The 25,618-nt window shown below is 31.8% G+C and overlaps 1 protein-coding gene across 10 annotated transcripts in view; it reads right to left on the bottom strand.

The window, feature by feature from the left end:
• The window catches only part of ATP6V1A (ATPase H+ transporting V1 subunit A), a 52,435-nt gene that overhangs the window by 22,343 nt on the left and 4,474 nt on the right, over positions 1-25,618 (bottom strand). For 2 of the 10 annotated variants that reach the window (XM_025051293.1, XM_006905470.3), the window contains exons 2-7: positions 12,571-12,631; positions 8,612-8,706; positions 6,481-6,609; positions 3,927-4,141; positions 3,535-3,672; positions 1,952-2,103 (exon numbers count right to left, since the gene is read on the bottom strand). In XM_025051293.1, the coding sequence (XP_024907061.1) occupies positions 1,952-2,103; positions 3,535-3,672; positions 3,927-4,141; positions 6,481-6,609; positions 8,612-8,696 (719 nt within the window). In that variant the 5' untranslated portion in view covers positions 8,697-8,706; positions 12,571-12,631. Of the gene's footprint in view, positions 1-1,951; positions 2,104-3,534; positions 3,673-3,926; positions 4,142-6,480; positions 6,610-8,611; positions 8,707-12,570; positions 12,632-22,543; positions 22,679-25,618 lie in introns of all 10 variants that reach the window. The other 8 variants (XM_025051295.1, XM_006905471.3, XM_025051307.1 and 5 more) reach the window with 5 other exon arrangements.

Here is a 25,618-nt window from a genome sequence, read left to right as displayed (position 1 = left end):
GAATGAAAGATGTACATAATAAATATTTAGGGAATAGAATAAAAAATACTGGTTCCACAATTACAGGTGAAAGCGTAAGAATGATCCTTGAGAGAAGTCACAGATTTTAGATTAGGCATTCACCGGATGGATGATAATGACAATTGTTAAGAGAAACAACAAAAAACATTGACCAAGTGTCAAGGAAGTAAGTGGTGATTAAGATGACTATTTTAGTTTTCAACATACTGACTTTGAGGCATCCGTAGGACATTCAAAAGGAGAGGTATAATCAGAGTGTTTTCTATATGAGTCTAGAACTCAGAAGAGATCAGGGATGAAGAAACAGATTTAGGAGTCTTTATATACAGATGAATATTTAAGTCACAAAGAGTAGAGGAAGTCATCCACAGAGGGTAAGATAAACAATGACAAGAGAAGAGGCCTTAAAACAGGAAAAACTGTAAGAAATATCAAAATTAAGAGACAAGAAACCTGCAATGGAGAATTAGAACTTGTGGACAGAAGCTAACAGGAAGAACAAAGAAAGAGGGTGTTTCAAGGAGGAAGGAGTAGAAAGAAATATCCAAAGTTATAGGAATTAAGAAAATACTAAAACTTATTTATTGAATTATCAGTATGGGAGTAACCAATGATGTTAATGAGAGAAGTTTTAACTGAGTGGTGGAGCCAAAGGCAGAGTAGTATGGTAAATCAGAGTGGGAAAAGTAGAAACAACTGTTCATTCTTTCCAGAGGTATGGCTGTTAAGATGAGGAGAAAAGTAAAAGGTAGAAACAGGAAAAGAGTAGAGGGTAGATTTTTTTTCATTAGATGGGAAATAAAGGTAAGATAAACGATAGAGGATGATCTCTGAGGAGACATGAGGTGGAATGAACTCCATGAAAAGAAGGGATGAATGGGAATGTATGATAAGTCAGCTGGGTGGCAGGAAACCGAAGGAGTTCCAACTCTGATGGCCTCTAACTTCTCTGTGAAGGGTCTAGCATGAATGTTGTTGAGAATGAAGGAGAAAGAAGAGTGGAGTTAAATATCTGAGAAGAATGGAGAGGTTTCAAACAGGAGAGCAGGAGAATGATAATTAGGGAAATGCAGGACTGCTATGCAGTAGTGAGATATCAACTTGCACTGATTATTTTCTTTTCTTAGCAGCCTTGTGTGGACTTGGGAGAAGGAGATAACTGAACTGATTCATAGTTGGGATTCTTCCAGGTGGGTGCGGCAGAAGACAAAGGAAAAAGAACATTTAATATACTGGCAAACATTTGTAAAAGTGATAGACTATTCAGTTTAATCTGGATAAAGAAAAAAGAGGTGCTGATTAATAAGAATGAGAGAGTAATAGAACAATTCAAAGAGTAGGTGTGAAGGATAAAAGGTTGAAGGGTAAGTGGGATGTATATGTGTTTAGTCATCAGAGGTTGAGGGAGTTACTGTATCATATCTTCAGTCTCTTCTGTGAATTAAATGAAGTCATTTGTTGAAAGTAAAGCAGTATATGGTAAAGCCTGAGATTTAAAGAGAAAGGAGGTTTTTGAAGAAAATGGCAAAGAGCAGACTACAAATTAAGAGAGATTGCTAGGCAATATAGAGAGCCCAGTTTATTTTAGAAATCATTAGTTTAAAGTAACACCAATCTATGAATACTAGGATAATTTAAGAAAAATAGTTATATTGTTTTGGCAAAGATTTTTTTCTGGAAAGGTCCCCCACCCCAGAAAGTTTTAGAAGTAATGTTTGCTTTCCGCAACTGTGAAAAAAAAACAAGTCTTCTTCAATGGTTTGATTCTATGATAAATACTGGCAATATACATATTTAACTAATTCACTATTACTTCTCTAGATAAAATTAATTATAGGATTAACACATAAAATCTTTATCTATAAAAAGCAAAACAATAAGCACATATAATAATTCTGAGGGAAAACTGTGGGACGCAGCTCAAACTTACGGAAAAAGGGCATCGAGGACTCTCTGGCCAGTCAACAAAGGATGATTAGCCGGCAGCTTCTCAGTGACAGGCCGAACTTGACGTACAGGCCATATTTGGACCATGCTGAACTTCTCCTTTATACCTTCAAATTCAAGTTCCAAGACAACATCCTATGAAAATACACCAGGATTTTAAGAATAGTCAAATTTATGAACATCTACTCTTCAAAGTAACCGTAGATTCTTCTTGGAGATAGGAAGGTGGTACATGGAAGTGGGGAGGGAGGTAATACTTTTTACTGTAAACTTTTATATTCAGTCCTAATTTTTTAAATCGGGTATGCTTATTATTGTTCTAATGGTTAAAAATAGTTTAGGTGTTTTTGAGAAAGAGATATCTCAAGTAATAGAACAGTTAAATAAATTATGTGGATATACAGAAGAAGTAGTCTTGAAAGATATTCCTGGGACTGGAGAAGGGGAAAATGAACGTTTTCATAATTTACTTTCTATTCTTTATTTACCGTATTATAATGCTCTTATACTGCTTTAATAAAAAATACATATCTATTAAAGAACTTTAAACTATTTAATAAAATTAAATTAAACATTTTTAAATATTTATAAAAGCAAAAAGATAATTAGTACTCTATCATTTATGAACTCTGAAATGGTTTCAATTATTTATAAATAATCCTAAAGTCCATAGACTATAGAAATCTGTAATTGTGTTGATACATGAACCACTTCAGAGTAGTTCTTTCATGTAAGAGTGAATGAGTCTCCAAGCCAGTGAATAAGGCTAGCTGACTGTCCAGAATTCCAATGTTAACTCTTTTGTTCCCTATATGTTATAGCATACAGACTTATATTTATGAAATAATTACAAAATTACCTTTTATTGGGAAAATACAACCGTCTTCTAGTAGTTCTCTTTATACTCTCACTAAGACTATTATGAACTTAATACATTTGATATAATTATCAATAATATTAAAGAACTAAGTTTGAAATGGCTCACCCAGAACAAGAATTCATATACTCCATTATGCAACTAATTAATATGACTATAGATTGACATTAAAATCCAAGTTTTTTCTACGCCTGAAGAATCAGGGCTTTAAATAATGTAGTATAACTGAAAAAGGTAGGAAAATGTTATATTAGATATCTCTCTCTTAAAAAAGAAACATTATTCTTTCTTATTCACCTTCACCTAATAAGCCACCCCCATAATATAATGATGTAACGTACAGCACAGGGAATATGTCAATGTCAAAAACTTTGCACGATGGCAGATGGTCACTAGACTTATGGTGATCACATTGAAAGGTACATAAATGTTGAATCACTATGTTGTACACCTGAAACTAATATAATATTGTATGCCAACTATATGTTAATTAAAAAATTTACAAAAAGAAACCATATATTTTTGTATTCCCAAGCCCAAGTTAAAAACTTAAATAAAAAAATTATGGGAATTACTTAAAACCTACACTTTAAATAACAATTCTATAACTATTTAGGGCACTAAAACTGGGCAACTAGCAATATAATAAGTGGGGCCACTCAGTGAGATAAAGTTTATATGATACTTACAGAGGTATCGTAATTTCCAGGTGGAGCAATATAAGTTACGGTTCCTCTGTTTCGTGGGGGTAACATGATTTTGTGTCTGATGAGAGAATTCTCATTGACAATTCCATAAATATCTCCACCAGTGATGTGACTACCAACCTAGAGAACAAATGCATTTTCTGTTTAATGTTCAAATAAACATCAAGTAGACTTACCTTGCTATTATTTAAATCATCTGCCTCACTTATCAATAAAACATATTAGTTCTATAATCCCCCTATTGGATTAAAAGAAAAATTTAAACTATGTTTCTGTGGTCTATTTTTATTTGTACTAAGAAAACAAAATAGTTCACTAAATATCCATTTTACAGTCTTTCACCCACTTTAGAAATTTTGGTTATAAAGACATACCCGTAGATTTTTGCAGGGTGTAAAATCCCATTTGATATCTCTGCTAAGAGCAGACACATTTACTCCTCGGGGAATGTAGATACTTTGAGTCTGACTGCTGATATCGGACAAAGGTCTTTGAATACCATCAAAAATGGCTCCCATAATGCCAGGACCAAGCTCTACTGAAAGGGGTTTACCAGTGCGGAGTACAGGATCTCCGACAGACACACCAGCTAGAAACAGTAGTTGAGGAAAACTCACTATGAAAGTTTAGTGATACTATAAAAAGGAAATATCACCATTTAACAAGAAATGATACTTAAAGGAGCTAACGTAGAGATTCTCAAACTTTCTTGGTTCACATCTTTAGTGTTTTAGCAACTTTTTCATAGTGACCTGTGACAAAATACATATCTAATATTTCCATTTATTAAATAGTTATGTCCACACAGTTTAATATATGTCCAAACAACTGAGCAGCACTTCGAAAGAAAAATACACATAAATAGAAAGAGAAAATACTGTAATTTCATTCTTAAATAACCTCAATTCTTACGAATGGGATATATGCGCGTGTCAGGCCCTGTACAATTTTCAAACCTTGGAATGAGATTAAATACCTGATCCATATTCATTTTTGCATAATAGTTGCTTTTTACCTTAGTAATTACCAAAAACTCAGCTTTGTAAAGAATGATATCATCGACAAGAATATAGTGCAGCCGAGTGTAACAAAACTGTTTATTATTTCAAGCTACTAGTTCACATGGTGTCTGACAAGATGTCTAAAATTCTGTGTTAACCTCAAAAATTTTAAATATTCTGGGATACCACATGAGTTTGCTGCAGCTGCCTAGAGTGCTTTGGTGGACAGTTTGGGAAACCATAGAGCTAAAAATAGAAGCAAAAGCCTCTCCTTAATACATTGTTTCAGTTATACTACTAAAGAATATCGGTCTCCCAAAAAGGATTTTAGAACCTAACAAAAACTAAAAATCTTAAGAATTAAGAAGTGGTTTTGAAAAAGAAAGAATAAAACCTGCAAATAAGCATACTGAATCCTCCTTGCTCTCATTTACTTGTTGATAGGAGTAAAATCAGTACAACTTTTATTGACAGCAATTTAGCAATATTAAAATTAAAATACGTAAACCTTGATCCAAACATCCAACTTCTGTGAATTCACACTATAGTTACATTGTAACACTGTTTATAACAGTAAAAGACTAGAAACAACCAAAATTAAGAGATTGATTAATAAATTGTGGTATATTCATATGATGGAATTCTATGTAGCTGTAAAAAAGGAATAGAAGCTTCTATGAATTGCTCTAGCAAGATCTCCAAAATATATTTTCATTCCTAATATTTATGAAAATTTTCAAATCTAAAGCAAAGTTAAAAGAATTTTACAGTGAATTCTATCTCTAACCAGCTAGATTCCCCTACTAACATTTTACTATGCTTATATCTATCTATTTTCCACAATACATTTATTTTTAAGTGAAAAAAGCAAGGTGAAAAAGTGAATATAATATGCTATCTTTTAGGGAAAAAAAGGAAGAAAAATACATATTTATATTGGTTTATATAGATAATTAACTAGAAGGTTGTACAATAAAAGGAACTAATAAAAGTAGCTGCATGCACGTGTGTATGTGTTTTGAAAACTGGCCAGATACAGGATGACAAAGGCAGGGAGGGTTGTCACTGTATACATGTTCATTTGGTTATTTTAAATCTTCAAACCACATAAAAGATTAAATAAAAGACAAAGCTAACAGAAAAAAGATTCTTTTGACTAGCTGTGATTTCGTAGCTACAAAAACTTCTAATTTTATTTAAATTTTTCACATTTTGAATTAGCACCCCAGTGCTCGGATACAGAACAGTTAGTTCAGTTACTGGCAAACATGTTTTTAGTATAGTGAAAAAGTTGTACCAAATAAATCTTAAATAGCCAAAGAATCAATGCTGACCCTGAAAACCAATCTAAGGAAAATATATGAAGCAAAAAAAAAAAAAAAAAAGTGGTTTCTCTTCACAAGGCTTAACCAGTTATCTTTTTATTTTTTAATAAAAAATTGAAAATAAATTGTTTAAAAGCCAAAATTATGGTAACCAAACAAATAGTAAAGATTCCCTAGTGTTAAAGCTGTAATGTAACACGCAACCAAGCACTATTTATTAGAATAAAGATAGAGAATGGTGGCTGGTTTATTTATGGATTTACTATTTTAACCAGCAATCATGATTGGAGAATTTTAACCATACAAATTGATGGCGTTATCCTGTTTATGGTTTCTTCTACAATATGTCTCCCTCTAATTGGTAACCCCCTTTAATCTGTGAACTATTGAAATATTAAGAGTAATGAAAGTTCAGAACATAATTTTTAAGAAGTGCACTAATTCCTAGTACTTTTCTTTAATATACTCCTGTATAAATCAGATTTCTAAATACCAACATTTCCTGTCTCTGATACCACTGGTTGTTGTTGCTTCTACCTTTGCCATATATCCTTAAATTTTGGCTTGTAGAAAGTGGTAAGAAATTGAATCAAAAAGGATACAGGTTTCTTCATACACTTGGATAGTAGCCATATCCCCCTCCAATCGGATAATCTCTCCAACTAACTCGCTGTGGCCCACTCTCACCAGCTCATACATAGCTGCACCTGCCATGTCACAGGCGGTAACGACTGAAAAGAACAAATGAGTATTTTGATGACTTAAGACGCTATGAATAATTATAATTAAAACATCCAATAAATCCAATAATACAGCTCTTATAAATTCATAAGAAAAATAAAATACCCACTATGGAACATATAGTTTCATGAAAAGATGCATTTTTTAGCATATGATATAGAAAAAAACAAAATAAATATATTAGGCCAAAGATTATTCATTTATTTATATAATATATTCATAACAATCCATAATGCTAATACAGGTTTTGATCAATCTAGATTGCCGTAATACATGAAATGATGGGTTTGGGGACAATAAAAAGAAAAACAATTTTAAAACTAAATTTGAACAGAAGCTTTAGCTAATAGCAGGGTAGACTGCCACACAATTATCAGTCTGCGGTGTTATCACCATTCTTTTGAGAGAAATATCTAAAACAACATCTTTACCCTTTCTACTACTTTATACCAGTGGCTCTTAAAACTCTTCTGGAACATGGACCCTTTTCGTAAACTAATGATAGCCCTACCTAGCACAATTTACATACGCATCTACAAAATTTTTTTCATAGATATGTTTATACTCAGTTACTACCACTAGGTAGAGTCCTAAGAATCTCTATTTCTTATAAATTCTGAACCAGAATTTGTACTTACTGTTTTGGACCATGTTGTCTAGTAAGCAAAAATTACTTTTTGGGTAGGGAAGGAAGGTTGCACATTTTCAGATATGAATAGGAATAAATTTATTTTTAATATTAAGCCTTCTGATATAACTGATCAGAACTATGTATTAGATAATATTTAAGTGGAAACTATTAAAGTATTAAAATTTCATTAACTTGTGTTAGAACAATGAAGATTTATTAACTCCATAAATATTTACCTCTATACCTACTATAGGAGAATTAAGATACTCGTAATATACAGAGATAACTAAAATTTTAAATTGTATTTCATAAACCTAAAAGTATCTCATTTCTTTATTATCTTATTAAGCACTTAAGAATTATAAATAGGTTCCAGGAACAGTTTACTACAAGTTTCAGAAAAATATTTTTACCTAAACTCTTTTGATGATATGCTTTTGCCTTTTCTCTAAAAGTTCTTATGTGTAGCCTGTCTTTCCTAAAAACTCTTATGATCATCAAAGGGAAAATTGTTTCTCTGTATGGCAAAAAAGATTAAAAATAGTGAAATGTATTATTTGCCAATGAGTTCAAGCTCAAACACCAAGTTCTAAGTGGTAGAAGCTTCTTGGGGAGAAATAAGAGGCATAGTGGCTGACAGTCTTCATTTGTGCAAACATCAAAAAGGGTCAGTACCTTCACTCTGATTAGAACAAGAAAAAGACTATAGCATAAGGTTCACAAAAAGATGTAAGAAAAAAATGAATTTCCACTAAGGAATATAAATCAATGAGCAGGTTTTACTTAAGAAAACTGTGATTCGCATTTTGCAGTAGTTATACGAAATAACAAAATGAATACTAGAATGAGATTTATTATTTAAAATACAGTGTCCCAAGTTTTGGCAAAATGAACATAAATTTTAAAACTGCTTTCCATTATCATTGTCATGTCATTAGACTTCTTTCTCATAGGTAGATGTTTATGTGATATCTGAAATACACATTCAGAAAGATTTATATATGTAAAGAGCCAATGTTGATATTGCTGAGAAGTGCTCTGAAAACATTATTAAAGCTCAAACCAAATTATCATATTTACTGAATGCTTATAATCTGCAAGGTATTACATACTAAAAAGCTATAAAGGTTATAGCCTTTTAACCACAGATTTAATTTAAAAAAAAAATAGGTAAAACTCTGAACAGTGATTATACATTTACATAGTAAACAGGATATCACAAATTTAGCAGTTATGAAATCTTTTGAGGACAAAATTTATGTAGGTGAACAGAAACTTATGTATTTCTATCTAAAACACCTTAAAAAGACATTAATTGAAGTTAGGAATCTTTACCATTGAGATTATTATATATTACTTACCAGGTCCTGAGACCCCATGCACATAACCAAATGTGCTTTCTTTATCTTCATCGAGTATTTTGGGTAGCTTGGAGAAATCCATCATGTTAATTTACCTATGATACAAAAAATTAAGTTATAATTACAAACCCTAAAGCAAAAGAACCAATATAGGTAGTCAACTTTCATCTTTGGTGTATTCTTGAGTTATTACTACTTCTTCAATGTAAAATATAAAATTCTTAAAATTCGATTAAATGTACCTCATTCATGAATGCTCTACAGTTATTAATTTTCAGAATTATATATCCTTATGAAAAGTATTTCAAAGAAAATACCAAAGAGTATAACAATGTGAAGTCTTTCCAATGGCTTATCCAGGCCTACATCTTGCCCTGTCTCCCATTATCTCTCTGACCTCTCCAATTACTTCTCCCCTTAATCATTCTGCGTGTATACACTCTGTATATACCCACTGAACTCTTTGCTATTTCTCAAAAACTCCCTCTGCCTGGAGTACTCATCTCACAGATATCTATATCTATTTCCTATACTTCTCACAGATATCTATATCTATTTCCTATACTTCCTTCAAGTCTTTACTCAAATGTCCCCTCCAAGAAGCTTCTCTACCCATCTATTTAAAATTACAACATACCTCCCTCCTTTACTGCTTTACTTTTCACCATCTAGCAAATGATATCTTACATTTAATTTTTTTAATGTATTACCCAACTTTAAAATTTTTGTGGAAGCAACCCTTCCCTTTTTTTTTTAGCAGAACATAGAAGAGTTTAAGCAATTCGGTTCAACCTCTTTTCTCTACAGATGTGCAATCTGAAAAACCCAAAGAATGAACTACTCAATTCAAATAGAAAATCAGTGGCAGATTCCAAAATAGAAAGTTTATTTTTGACTACTGGTCTAACTTAATAATTATCGACTTAATAATGGAGATGAAATACATGTATATATAAAAAGTAATGTCCCCCAAACAATTAAAGATTAAAACCATATGGAGGTATAGGAAACCTCACAAGTGAGTTGAATATGATCTAAAGGCCAGGAAAAGTACCAAGAATTTAAAGATGGTATTGGTAGTACGATAGAGACTATCATCAGGTTCGTAGTCTACTGATAAAGATGAAAGTAGGGTGTAAGTAATTAGAAATAATGGAACTACATTGAAAAGAAAAAATAAACCAGATACTACAGTCACAAATATCACAAAAAGGACATAAGAACTTGGGGGTCCTCAGTAAGAAAATTAAATTAGAAGAAAGGCAGGTGAGGGAGGAAGTAAGGAAAAGGGGAAACTAGTTTACAAGGATTTTCAGCTTCCAATTAAGCAGGTATGGTACTGCGAAAGACTGGATTATAAAGAGACGGAACAAGTTTTTTTAGAAACTACTTGGATAATAGGGAAAAAATACAAAGTTTAAAGAAAAAAATTAATTTGAGAAATGGCTTGAGCAAAGTCTTCAAAGTAGTTAACTAGGAGATGAGGTCAAATTTTAATCTTCAGAAAATCAAAGATTTTTAAAGTCGGAAGAGAACATGATAATCATACAGAATAATTTCCTCTCCAAATATGGGTATTTCCTCCATGACATTCATGATACATGGTCATCTGCTTATTAAAGTGGAAACGGCATGACATCTTGAGTCAGCAAACTTAGGACACATCCTGATTCTACCAGTGACACGCTACAGAAGATCTTGGACAAATCAACATCTCTTTATATGTTCATTTGAAAAACAGAAATAATGCTACCACCTACCCCAGAGTTGTGATTAAATTACAAATTTGTTAAAAATGTTCCTTGCAAAATGTAAAAAAATTTCATCAGTAATACTATGATTTAAATAGGGCCTCAATTTTGAAAAACCCATTCTATTTTTAGAACTCTCCTCTTAGAGAATTGTAACTAATCTAAATTACCTTCCCAACGTCTATCTATCCTCTGGCCTTATTTCTTTCAAATACTGAAGCCATGGATTACATTCCTTTTCCAAACAAATTATCTTTAGTGCTTTCAACTGTCCCTCAAAACATAATCTATTTTCAGATCCTTTACTTCCAAGGCTACCCTTTGCTGGAAGTATTTCATGATGTCAATGTTTCTTTTAAATTGGAGCACACAAAATAAAAACAGTATTCTAGATGTTGTATGAGTAAGTATTGACGAGTACCACTTCACTTGTGGATGCTTCTTTATATTGAGATACAGAAACCAAGGCTTTAAGTCAGACAGAGGGAGTTTGAATTTATAAATTGTGCCCTTGGGCAAATCAAATTCTTTCAACCTTACAGTTGCATCTGTAAAATCTAATGGAGTTGTTGTTAGGCGCCTAACAGTAAGCCTAACAGAAAAGTAATTCTGATGACTAACGTTACTCCATTAATGCCTAATTTCTAAAAAGTATCTAATGTATTCTTATTGTCTTGTTAATTAAACCAAAACTAGTCACTTGTCTAGTTTTTTTCTTAGCTATTATGTATATTTTACCATAACTTTATTTTCTAAAACTAATTTTTTTTTTTTAACATCGATGATGTACCAGTTGCTGTATTATAGGTGAAAATATAATGGAGTAAGATATAATCTCTCCCTCAAGGAGCTTCTGGCCTTGTGGGATAAAAAGACAAACTGGCAGTTACAATAATGTGACATATGTATCTTCACAAAGCAGCGCAGGATGCTTTGGAAGAGCAGAAAGCACAGGCATCTAACCTAGACTCGGGCAGGATTGAAGTGACTTAGAGGAGGCTAAGTTAAGACTTGAACGATGAACAAGGAAGCAATAGAGTATTACAGTAGATCTTCCTTACAGATGGTTCAAATCTCCTAGGGTTCATGAAGATGTTCTAGAGAGTTCATGAGTCAATAATGGTGTCTTCACTGATTTTTTAATATTAAGTATTTACATACCTTACTTTTAAAACAACAGCAAGCACCTCCAAATATATGAGCAATGATTAGTGGAAATCAAATGAATTTGTTCATGATTCAGCTGCCTTGTGGGTTTATCACTCAGCTGGATTATTCTAGTCACCATGAAAACTGATGATTCTTTAATTTTTAATTTTTTGTTTTTGTTTTTAGGCATATATAGTTTAATTCATGCCAAAGATAGTATTAGAAACAGTGACATCAAACTAATAAAACAATCAAGGGCCTAAGTGATAATTCTACAGATTTACTACTTAGAGATGCTTTTTACCAGGTTCATAAATTTGCATTCATCTGATTAATATTCTTATACAGGTGACACCTGAACAGCATGGGAGTAGGAACATTGACCCCCATGCAGTTGAAAATCCCCATATAACTTTTGACTCACCCAAAACTTAACCACTAATAGCCTACAACCAACAACAAAGAGTCGATTAACACGTTTTGTATGTTATATGTACAAAACAATAAAGTAAGCTACAGAAAAGAAAATGTTATTAAGAAATCATAAGGAAGAGAAAATACATTTACAGTACCTATATGTATTCACTGAAAAAAAAATCATGTATAAGTGGACAAGCACAGTTCAAACCCATGTTATTAAAGGTTCAACTGCATATAAAATCACAATAATTTTACTTTGTAAAAAGCTAGTGTTAACAGGAGAAAAATATGATGATTATGAGTAACAGCTTTTTGTACTCTACTATGTTATATGCAGAGAAGTGGTTGCAAATACATCCTCAAATCAGCTTTTAACCCACCTTTCAGGATAAAATGAAGTTATGAAAACATCAGTTTTTAAATATAAAATGAAGTTCTTTTGTACACTTTTGATATTGCAACAGTTAAATTTTAATCTCAGCTCCAGCAAGACGAACCCATACACTGTGACCCTGCCTGAAATGTTTTTCCTCACTCCCATGAAAGTCTCCTTCCTCCCACTGCCAACCTCAATTCTCTTACTCTGCTTTTCTTCATATACTTATAACTACCTGAAAGAATGTATTCTTTTTAACTTACTTGTTTACTGTCTGTATCACTCCACAGAAGGCAAGTTTCATGAAGGCAAAGAAAACAGTGCCTGGGCAAAGAAAACAAGGACTCAGTGAATAGTTACTGAATAATGCCAGACATCCCTAATGCTACTTCCATTTAACAAATAGAGAAACGAAAGAATGGAGATTTTAGTAACTTGGTGCAAGATCACAAAACTTGCAAGCAATAAAAGTGGGATTTAAACCTAGACAGTCTGACTCCGATGCGAACTACTAGGCTGCTTCCTATAGCCTACAGCTAAACAACCCTATAAGGTACAAAGGACAACAGTCTCTGCCTCAAGGCAGCAGTTTTATCAAATGAGATGAGTGGAGATGCTGCACCCAGATTCCCCTTCCTAGAAGGACAGGGAAGTGTGGATAGCCCACAGCTGTGAGCCCTTCAGGGTAGGCTTCAGAAGCAGAGAGCTGCCTAGCTGCATCCACACCCTTCACAGGGCAATCTCTTAATACATCAAACTCTTTCTTGGCATCTGCTTCCAGAGAACCCAAAATACTCAAATAAAAACATACTGAGCAATTACTCCCAGAATAACTGAAACTTAATTGAATAATTGAACCCCTACAATTTAGGCCTGTTTTCTTAGTTATAGTAATTAGCTATTTTGTGAAATGGGAAAAGAAATACAAAAGTGGGTTTAGAAAACAGGGCATTTAGAACAGTGCTGAGGCTAAAATCAAGCAACTGACACAGAAGTCAGATCCCCATATAACCAAAGCCTTAGTTTCTATAAGGAATTTGCTCCTCATCCTTCATATCTTAGCGGGAGCCCATCATTGGTAGTTATAGGAAAAGAAGTCCCAACTCCTAAGAGTTTATTTAACTTCTAAAGTACTACTTTCTGATGGAATTGGAAATATGTTTTCTTAGGTCCAGGAGTTTCCAACTGCTTAACAGTTAAACACTTAGAGAAATTTCAATAATTGGTCCAAGGTAATAGGCTCTCTGAATATTAAAATCTACAGTTCCTACAGCACTGATATAAGGGTTCCTACTGTACTTCTAAAACTTTTCATCAAAGAACTCCAATTGTAGAAAAACAAGTAAAAACTGAATGAATAAATAACCTCCCCACACCCTTCTCCCCAGAATCTTGACCGAAAATAGGATGTTATAGCAATCTACTGTAAGCAGGGAAATTTCTTTGTATGTTCTTCTTTATTCTCTTAAATCCAAACAAGTTCTGCACTCCATTTCATCATATACAAAATCTGTTTCATAAGAAAAATATGAAAGTGCTTCCTCGCCACAGATAAAATAAAAATGATTTATTAGGTAGACATTATATTGTCTTAACCAATGAACTGGGCTAAGCATATAGCAGTTTGATAAGCATAGGCACCATAATAATTTGTACCCATCAACCACCCTTTGTTGTTATCTATGAAAACAGTGCAAATAAAAATACCGCACTAAAATCTTCTGCTTCACTCTTAAATGTTTATGTCTCTACATGAAAAAGCACAAGCTTTTAAAGATATAAAGCAACCTCCCAAAACATTTTAACTTGCAATAGCAAATTATAGTGCAAGTTAGATAATACTGAAAGTTAATCTTAAACCTAACCTAATCCATAAGGTTCCAAACTATCATGTGATTTAAAGCTAAATAAAGTTTTATATGTTATTTAATAACACTTTTCTAATATACAGCTATTCTTGTTGCTCTCATTTAAAAAATAAAAGCACAACACCTACTTTAAAAACAGCTGCTTTCATGAAAAACAGTGTGGTATGCACAGATGCAGCAGAGAAATCTACTCAATGATTACATAAAAAATTTGCCTTAAGCTGGTGGACTCCTACTTTAAAGATAAAAAGTAAATGTAATTTATAACTAAGATTCCTGAAGTCACAAATTGTAGGGTTCCCTACCCCCGATATTTGTGAAAAATTAAGAAAAACAAAATCCTGCTATAGAAGGGGAAAAATCCAGGTCAGAACAGGCAACCATCTGATTTAATGAGTCATCAGTCTCCCCCACACAGGCTGCATAACACTGCAATGGCAAATCATAACACCAGAGGCCCACTTTTTTTCTTTGCATTTTTCAAGGTCCACTCCAAATTGCTACTGGTTAATGTACTATACCTGGTAATTTCATTATTCCAGAAATAAAAGGATGAGGTGTTATATAAAAGCTAAACACCAAGGTTCCAAGATGATATTTATTTACATACAAATTCCCAGGGCACTTCATTGACACCGAAGTATTATTTTAATGCAATACCTGAAAAAGTACATTCTATCCAACTGATTAAGAACTATCTTTAGAAATAATAAAAAGATAAAGAATCTAGTTGATTACAATCAAATACTTATTTTCATATAGTTTACCTTCTTAAAGAAAGGCATCATGAATCTGTCCAATATTCTTATGCTTGGTCAAAAGTTGTAGAATAGGTAGAATTCTAGCTAATAACATTACCTTATGTTTATGTGGTATTAAATCATCATTTTGTGAAGCACTTTTCTATTCATTTGATTTAATCCACCTACCTAGCAACCCATTAGAAAGATTTATGTGGCAGATTATTGACGATGAATAACTAGTTCTCCCATTTTTTCATTGTCAACAAAACCCTAACTCAGTTTCAATTCTGATAAACCCATCAAAGTAATTCCAATTCCCTTGCCAATGACTGCTTTGGAAACGAGCATGTAATAATGTTCAGGCCAATAAGAGCTAAGGCAAAGTCTGCTGGGGAGCTTCTGGGAATGATTTCTTTGCTCCTTTAAAAGATATGGGCCATGAAAACACTCTTTCCCTTTGGTCATCTGATGGGACATGTAGTCATCTTGGGGCACTCACTGAAGGTAGCTAACCTAAGCAGATAGGCCACCTTGCTAAGGATGGCAAAATAGAAAGATGGAAAACATCTGGGTTCCTGTTGCCTTTACCGTCCACGGAATTAACCAACATAACACGAAAGGAGAGCATTTCAAGAATAAATATTTTTATATGTATATATATTTCATAGCTCTATTTAAAGTTGACCAAAAGGTTAAACATAAAGGCAAACATAAGGTCAATACTTAAATAATTTATAAAAATTACTGAGGAAATATAAGGAAATGTACACACAAAACTAGAAATCAAAGAGCAAAGAAGTGCAGAAGAATCACAGATGGCAAACTGGATTAACAGAATCAGGAAAAATGTATTCCTATTGAAATACAATTTTTTGAGGACATGTACACACACCCCTTCATCCTCATATACACTCCATATTAAAACAAAGGCATTCTTTAGAAAGAGTAAAGATAAAAGCTAGGGTGGACATTTAAGCTGGGAATAGAATTCAAATTGTATCAGCTACATATGCTTAAAGTTTGACAGGCTTGTCCATAAACAATTTTTATAGCATTAAATAATCAATCACAGGTGCCTTGTACTTCAAATTTTTACAAATAAAATTGTGCAATATTGAGTGTGAAAATCCGAAGTTTTAACCAGAGTAACAAAATATCATATTTAGTGCATAAGTTCTACAGTATGAATTTATAGGCTAGAAGCCTATGAATAATGGTAGAACTGTTAATATTAACACTCATGTATCCTTACCTTCAAAGGAGCGTATCTATCATTTTCTTACCCTGCTGCCCTTCACATAGCATACTAATTTGCACAGTTGTAGCTCAATACAGTTTTGAAATTTAAAATAAATATCAATTACTATTTGTTAAGAACATACCACACTCCAGGCATTATGTTACAAAATAGACACATCCCATTTAACCCTTACCAACAGTCCTACGAAGTAGGTGTTGTTTGATTAGGAAATAGGATTTGATACTGAAACCATACACTCAAGATGACAAGAGATGTAGAATGGTAAAGCCCAGACATAGTCTGATTTTAACACCTAGGCATTTAATAACAAATAATTCAAAGACCCTATTTTAGCCAGTAGCTTTAAAATTTATTATCTTTTTTTTTTTAAACCAGGCATGTCTATTTTCCATTAAGTGACTCTATGTTAGAATGACAAAGGATAATATGCAGGCAGAAAGATGAAAACAGATCTTTCACAAACTAAAAAGAAATATAACCAAGAAATGACAGTTCCTAAAATATCTCCTAAAAATACTAAGATTTTTAAAAAAACAATGCATAATGCTGTATTTCATTAATATCTAGCTTTATTACACAAACAAATGATTATAACAGAAAAAGATAAAATATCAATGTTACTGCAAAGTAAATAGGCATATTTTGGACTAATAAGAATATTAATGAAAACAAACCTAATACAATGTTGCTACAGGGAATAGTAGTGGAAAATTTCTGATTAATAGACTGTAATAAATTTGGAACAATGAAGCTACCTAAAACACTGAGTAAGAAAATTCCTCTTATTTTTCTTATTTCTTGGAAAAAACTTAATAAACTGAAGAGTAATATGTTACAATGAAGCTAACATTTATAAGACTTTTGAGTAAACTTTTAGAATACTTTCTTGATTTCAGGTTACAAAGAAAAAAATGAGTCACTGATTTATATCTTAACTTACAAGGATATAAATTGCCAAGAAGATAACCAAAAGATACAAATAGTAAAGAAAATAAGTATTTGTTACAAACTTTTCCTTACAATTTATTTTCAGAAGTGATATGCTTATAATTTAAAAAACTTCCAAGGGTGAGTCTCACCACTTCAATACTATTGACTGTTATTTCTTCACAATTTTTTTATATAATTATAATCAATATAGCAATATAACTTTACATAGTTATTTGTTAAGTATCACCTTCAAATGTAAAATATTTCATTAAATAGATACCATACTTTATCTAATAATTCTCTTTACTGGGTACCTAGATGGCTTCTCATTTTTGCTATTTTTATTTTTTATACTTTGCCGATATACTTTCATTCATTTTATTAACTACATAAAGCCAAAGTAAGGCAACCATCTAAGGATACTCTATGCTGATGTTCCACAAGAGCAGTTCTTACACGCACACACATACTCACACACACACACACACACACACACACACACACACACACACACTAACACACACATTTCACCCTAGAATACTATACATTTCATCTAATCTAAGATACCATCAATTGTAACATACTGCTTTATTTGATGTACTACTAAGAAAAAACTGGCAGATTAAACTATGGCACTCCAGAAACTGCAGGACAAACACTGATTTCAAAGACATTAAAATGTGAAAAAAAAAGTATGTCCTAGAAACAGTAATATATGCTATTAGAACTAAATACAATACAGTGATATTGATATGTAAAGTCAGACTTGCCAATCTTCATTAGTATAAAGACCTAAGAAAGAAGAAAACAAAAGATCTCTCAACTGTTGAAATGACAGTCTCAAACTTTCTGCATGTTGCAAGAAATTTTTATATTGTCTTATTGACTCAATTTATACAATTAAAAATTATCTAATATTTAGACCACTGCATATTTAAAGCAATAAATCATTAGAGAGCTACACTGTAAGAATAAATAGAAAGTAGACAAAAAGAGTTATGAATTAATAGTCATAAAAATGACCTACGACCAGCAAGGAAAGGTCAATTGGGCTTATTATTTTGTTAAGATATATGGGAAGTAATTTGGCAATATGCAACAAGGCCCTTAAAAATGTTCAAACTCTTTGATTTGTAAATTGCACTTCTGCAAATATATCTGACATGTGGATAAGGATTTATATATATATATGTTTTTTTAAACTACAATATCGAAAAACTGGACATACCTTTAAAATTCAATAATGGTAACAAAATGAAGTATTAATTTATTTGAAACTCTACAGTCTCTACCTTCCAAAAAGTGTATTTAAAAATATTATTAAAATTTCTTAGGTTAAATAGTCTGCTACTTCAAGTTCACAGTGGCAAGGGCCATTCTTAACAAATTCTCTTCTGAGAGGATCCTTAACGTTCATGGCCTCTTGAGTACTGCAATGCCTATTTGGTGTTTGGATAGGTTTTCTCAGATAAACTGCCTATAAAGTGACTTTCCCAATTTTAAAAATACTAGCAATCATGCCCGAGAATTATCCCTTTCAAAAGCAGTCGACCTAGAAATTTTACAACTGCTATAGGAAAAAAAAAACATTGCTCAAAAATACTTAGAAACTTCTCTTGGAAACTGCCTACAATTACTACCATCACTCTTCTGAATGTTAATGAGAACTTTTCTTGACTGCTTTGCCAAGAAAATACCATGAGCAGCCAAACTAGCCAAATATAAGCAATGCATGTATTTGAGACCAATGTACATGCAAGAGTCAGCAACAACAGTAGTAAAATGCTAGTATATTTGCGTTATATATTTATATTTGAATATATTTATATATTCAAATAGATCTGTGCTATCATTTATTTCATGGATGGACTAGAAGAGAAAGAATGTTCACAAACTGTGCAAAGACATATTAACCCAATGTTTAGAAAGAAACATCACCATAAATAGGCCCACCTCAAACTCAGGCATAGAATCTCTGCAATGAAGATATGACCTAAAGCATAAACTGAGGACAAAAGAGGAAATGAATGCTGCTTAATATAGGTGAAAAAACACTTTACAACATGGATTTAAAAATATGACTTTAGTCAAAAGTCCACAGACATTTTCAACACTGAGGGCTGGAAATCTACATTTCTAACAGTTTGCCTAGTATTCTATAATTAATAACAACCAGGGTTTACTTAACTAAACTGGCTGCGGGGAGAGAAGGACTGATAGAAATTTCAACAGTATGGTTTAAAGAATTAGCTTCCAATTCCCCTGGTATGCGTTCATAGTCTTCAGTATTCCTCCTTTATAGCACTTTTGTATAGTCTTACTAACTTATAGCACCTTTGCCAAGATTGTAATTAAAAACTTGTGAAGAAAGTTTTTCGATGTCTCTCTCCATTGCTAAACTGTAAGTTCCAGGAAAACAGGGACGTCTGCTTTGTTCACTGAATACTCCAATTATACAGTAAAGCACCTTGACACACAATAGGCAATTGCTAAACATTGCCCAGTGATAGTACTGACCCAGGTATGTGGGAAATAGTCACTCTCATTCACTGAGTGAAAACTGATACAACCTCTTTGAAGTGCACTGAATATACATTCTGACCAAATACCCAGGGGCCATGATTTTAAAAAATTAATATTTACCCAAGGCCAAAGCTGAAGTCAAATATTACCATCACAGAATGACTTTCTGATATAAAATAATAAAAAGTTTTGTTAAAAGTTAAAAATATTATAATTTTAGTATTTATTTTGTTTAATGTTATGAATGCTAGAACACCTAATAATTCTACAGCAAATAGGTAAGATCTCTATTATCCTGCCTGGTATTATTACTTAAAATTTTACAAACAGGCTATACAACCACACACACATATAGAAACTGACTTCTGACAAATGTGCAAAGGCAATTCAGTGGAGAAAGTGTAGTTTTTAGCAAATGGTAGTAGAACAAGTGAGCATTTCAATCTATACTTTGTACTATATACAAAAATAAACTAAAAACGGACAGACCTAAATGTAAAATCTAAAACTTTATCACAAAGCTTCCTTTGTGAGCTTGGATTAGGTAGATTGATTGGATATAGTACTGAAAGCACAAACCACAAAAGAACAAATTGATAAATTGTACTTACTTCATGAAAATTAAAAACTTTTGCTCTTCAAAAACATTACTAGAACAAAAAGACAAATTACAGGCTGGGAAAAATATCTGCAAACCATAAATCTGATAAAGGACTTACATGTGGAATATATAAAGAACTCCCAAAACTCAGTAAGAAAATAAGACAATTAAAATGATGGGCAAAAGATTTGAATGTGTACTTCACCAAAGATATATGGATGACAAATAACTATATGAAAAAATACTTAACATCATTAGGAAAATGCTTTGGATCACATTGAAGAGTTTGGTATAAATTGGCTTGCTTTGTTGATTAACAATAAGAGTTATTTTTTCCTTGACACAAGTGAAATAGGACACAGAACAGAAGTACGTTACATTCAAAAAAATTTGTGGGTGTTTTAACTTATCTGAATAAAGCCACTCAACTGTCTAATTCTGTATGACCTAAGACTAGGACTTAAAGATTACTGAAAACCCATTTTCACAAGAAAAGATATAGTTATTCCTACACTATAGAGCTAGCTATCACACTCTCAATGATCATGGTAATTGGCAATTTGATTCCCTATTTAACTATTTGGAAGTTCTTACATAATTGTCTTGGTACATCAAATCACCAATTTTCATAACTATTAACAATTTTAGCATTTTACTCTTTTAATATAGATTTAATTGATAGAACGTCAATGTATAAATCACATAAGTAGCATTTCAAGTTCTATGTAGAATGCTTAATTTTATTTGAAAGTAACAAGAACAAGATCTTGTTCTTATACTGACATTGTTACACTGATTAGAAATGATGGTAACTTATGTCACATGACGGTAAATCACATATAATAAAGTATTAAAGGCATTCAGCTATTCAGCTTCCAAAAGACTCAAACTAAATGGCAGATTTCAGCAAAATACTGAGGACAAACCTGAACTTCAGTGCATCCCAAAATTGAAGAGTAATCTGGCAATATCTACCCAAATTCAAAATGTACATATCCTTTGACTCAGCTCTTTCATTTTTAGGCATTTACTTTATGTATACAAAATGTCTTAATAACAAATATTTATCAGAGCACTGTTTCTTATATCAAAGACTGGAATATCCATTAATATGGAGGCTAAATAACTTGTGGTAGTATGAGAGGGTGTATATATACTTGGTAGTATTAACATAGCAATTCTCTGGAAAGAGACTCCCTGGGTTCAAATCTCAAATCCTAGTATTTATGGGCTGTGTGACTTTGTGGGGCATTTAACTACCTCATGCCAAATATACCTCATTTGTTAATTGGGAATAAAAATAGTACCTATCACAAAAGGTTGTTTGTGAGGCTTCTATGAGTTAATACAACTAAAGTATTTTTTAAAGTGTCTAATCAGGAACAAACTCTCAACAAACGTTACATGTGATGATGATGGTACATTAGAACACTTGAATACTAGACTATTAAAAAGAATGAGACAACTTTAACTGCATCATTGTGAAAAGCTCTCTAAGATAACATTGTTAAGTGGAAAATGTAAGGTTCAGAATAATATGAAGAGGTGCTACCTCTATGACCAAATACATGGGGGGAAAAAATGGTTAGAGAGGGAGAAAACACACATGTATAAATATGTAATTTTTACTGCATTTGTACATTATCCATTCAACTTAATTAAAAAATATTATCGAATGATTCAATGAGTGCTAAAATAATTAAGCCATGCAATAAAACTACTATATATACCTAGTTAACTAAGCAGAGTACAGGTAACTAATATAATGGTAAATATTTATGTGCCAGTTTTTATTCTAATTACTTTTCTCACATTCACTTAATCCTCATAAAACTTAATGAAGTAAATACTCTTATAATCCTTATTTTAAAGCTGAAAAAATGCAATATATACAGAAAAGTAACTTTGCCGAAGTCAAACTGCTAGGACGTGGCAAAGCCAGGATTTGATACAGTCTGGCTCCAGTACTTTTGCTCTTAACCTCCCTGCTACGTAAAAAATTACTTTTTATTTACATACATCTCAACTCTTTTCAAAAAGAATTTGTACAGTTTACAATAAAGAACATATATACAATTAATAAAATTAGTAATAAAAAGAGAAAAATAAAATATATCAATATGAGAAATACAGATGCTTAAAACATGCAACAAATCTCACTCTAAAGCATCTGTCATTTTCTATTACGGCTTTGAATGATGTATTAACTTTAGACTCTTAAAAGGACTGAAATCAAGTATTAAGTAATCATAAACTTTTAATCTTGCTTCTTTACATTCTTTATTTGAAGCTTTAAGAAGGGTCACTTACCTCTAGTTTATTGCTCACCAAAACCCAAATGTGAACTTTTCCTTATACTGTATGTCATATGATTAAGTCAGGTGACAGACTCCAAATTTGTGCAATATGCTCTGGATCTCCAAGGCAGAAAGTAATCCTGGAGGACTTAACATCCACACCAAAAATAAAATGTGTATTTGCAACTCTATCTAGTAATGTCTATCATTTTCCTGTACATTTCTAATGGCAAATTCTTATTGGGTGCACAAGGGCTATAACATATATAAAATTAAGGAGAATTTTGGAGTTATCAGGATAATTTATATACTTTCCCCTATGATATCTAAGTAGTTAAGACAAAAAACAAAATTCAGACAATTGCCATTCTTGGTCATTTCAAATGGTATTTTTCCTTTTGTTAATTCCTTCTTTACTCTATCACGGCAGTCCCCAACCTTTCTGGCACCAGGAACCGATACTCCTATGAGAATCTAATGCCTGATGATCTGAGGTGGAGCTGAGGCAGTGTGTAGCGCTGGGGAGTGGCTGCAAGTACAGATGAAGAAGTTTCACTTACTTGCCACCTGCTCACCTCCTGCTTTGTGGCCCACTTCCAAGGCCCTGCTCCATCAGATTCTTTCTCTAAACAGAAATAGCTATGCTTTTTCTAATTACAAAAACACCACGTTAATTCTAAAAATTAAGACATGTAATATAGAAAAGTATAAGGAAGAAAGTAAAAAAAATCACCTGAAAGACTCATCCAACTACTCTGAGATAACCAATAAACATTATGACTATCCTTTCTGCAATTCATTTTGTACAGACAAGCACAAACATGTAGTTTGACATGCGTATTACTGCAAATACTTTTTTCTTTTTTCATTTATATTCTTTCCAATATTGACAATCAAAAAAGCATATACAAAACTCATGATATTTAACTGTTTTAGAAAAAAAATGAGATCTCATACACATTTTTCTAAACCTTGCCTTTCTCACTTAAGACAGATGATGGAAATTCTTTTAGGATGTATTTGGAAGTCCTTTCAACTCACTAGTATAGACTTAATTGCTACTTTTAATTGATCTAAAAAACATTCCATAAATATACCTGTGCCAAAATTTATGTATCAATATCCCTATTGACAGGCATCCCTTGGTTTTTAGGTTTTTGCTACTATCTGCTACAATCAACATTCATGCTAAAAACTTGCTTACTAACCAATGCTTTTATTTCTAAGGAAAAGATTCCATAGAGTGGGATTGCTGGATAGAAGATATGTATGTATTTTCAACATTAACAGATATTCCTGATTATTTACTAAAAATGCTGTAACAATTTACATCTCAACTAGCATCTAATGAGAAAATCCTTTACCGCACATCTCTGCTAGCAGTAGGTTTACCACTTAATTTTTGCAAGTCAGAAAAGAATATTTGTTAGTATATTGGTTACCAGTTGCGGTCATATGTTTTATCCATGTGTGGATTTTTCTTAACAGTAATAGTTCTTACAAATGTTAACTCTTTATCTATTATATATATTTCAAACACTTTTTTTCAATCTGCCTTTTATCCTTTATTTTTGCCATTGAAAGTCTTCATTTCTATGTAGTCTCATATATTAATGTTTACTTTTGTGATTTTTAGATTTCCTATCTTGGCTTAAAAGGTCACATCACTACAACTAGATTGTATGTATAAAGAAATTCAGGAGATTAGTATTTTAAATGTTTTATTGTTTACGTTTAAGCTTTTAATCATCTGAAATTGGTTTTTACCTATGCTGTAAAGTAGTGGCTCAATTTTATTTCTTCTAGACAGATAAGTTGTGTCAGTTATATTTACTACATGTGTGCCCCTATTTCCCATTAAATTAGAATATCACTGTAATGTATTAAATTCTTTTATATGCTGGAATTTACTTCTGCTTCTTAAAATTTTGCTGTACTTACATAAGCCTAAAAATATATCTGAACCTGTAAAATTTAAAAAATTATTCTGCTATCTGGGTAAGTCACTTAAGATATCCAAGTAATTAAGAAGAAATTATTATGTAAATGTCCTAATTCCTTACATCAAATTTAAAAACTTGCTGTCCAAAACAATGACTATTGACTGTAGAAAATCAAATATACACAAGGTATAGTAATAAATTTTACATCTTTCTTTAATCACCTAACCTAGGGATGATTATTTATTTTGATGAATGTCCTTCAATATGTTTATACAATCATACTACATATACTTTATATCAGGCCTTTGCTTCAATTTTATAAGTATTTCCTAAATTAGTCTTATCTACTTTATTTTTAAATAAACACTTAAGAAATTAAACTAAGAAATAACTAAAACAAAGTCTGGTTGTTTTACATTGTTCAGGCACATCTGGAGCTCTTCTGTATCATACCATGCATTAGCCATTGTATTTACAATGAAATAAGCTTAATTATTTTTCAGAAAAGAAAACAAACATGGCATATCGTAGGTATAATTTTTAGAAAGGTTTATCACCAAAAGAACAATAGTTTTTACATGTAGCATTAAAATGCAAAAGTGAAAATGTTATTTTAGTAAGCTAGTCATAATATTGATATAAAAAAATAGCAACAAAAAATCTTAGGTTAAATCAGAAATTATCTATGGAATACCATCAATTTTTAAAAACTGACTAACTGCAGTTGTGAAGTTTATTAAAGAACTATGAACAAATATAAGAAGAGTTTCAAATAAAGTAATCATTAGGTAATTTTATACATAGTAGTGACTAATTTTAAAGATGGCTTTAATAGTTTCTGGTAAATATAAAGATTTATTACCATGAAAATATACACCTATTTCACTGTCTTTATAAACACTATATATATGTTTATTATATATGTATACTATATACATAATATGTGTATACTACATATAAAAGAACACACTTATATAAACCACAATCAGTTTCATTTCACAATGTGAAAAAATAGTAAAACTTTTAAAATTTCTACAGAAAGAAATTAAATAGAAAACATTGTACTGACCACAATTTATTTCATTATAACAGAGACTTTGACATTAAAGAGAATATTCATCTATCTCTTATTAAAATCTTTCCCT

This window comes from Pteropus alecto, unplaced genomic scaffold (genome assembly GCF_000325575.1).
Source record: "Pteropus alecto unplaced genomic scaffold, ASM32557v1 scaffold270, whole genome shotgun sequence".
NCBI lineage: Eukaryota > Metazoa > Chordata > Mammalia > Chiroptera > Pteropodidae > Pteropus > Pteropus alecto.
The sequence above is the reverse complement of the archived record's forward strand: the minus strand, read 5'-3'. Positions and strand labels throughout refer to the sequence as shown.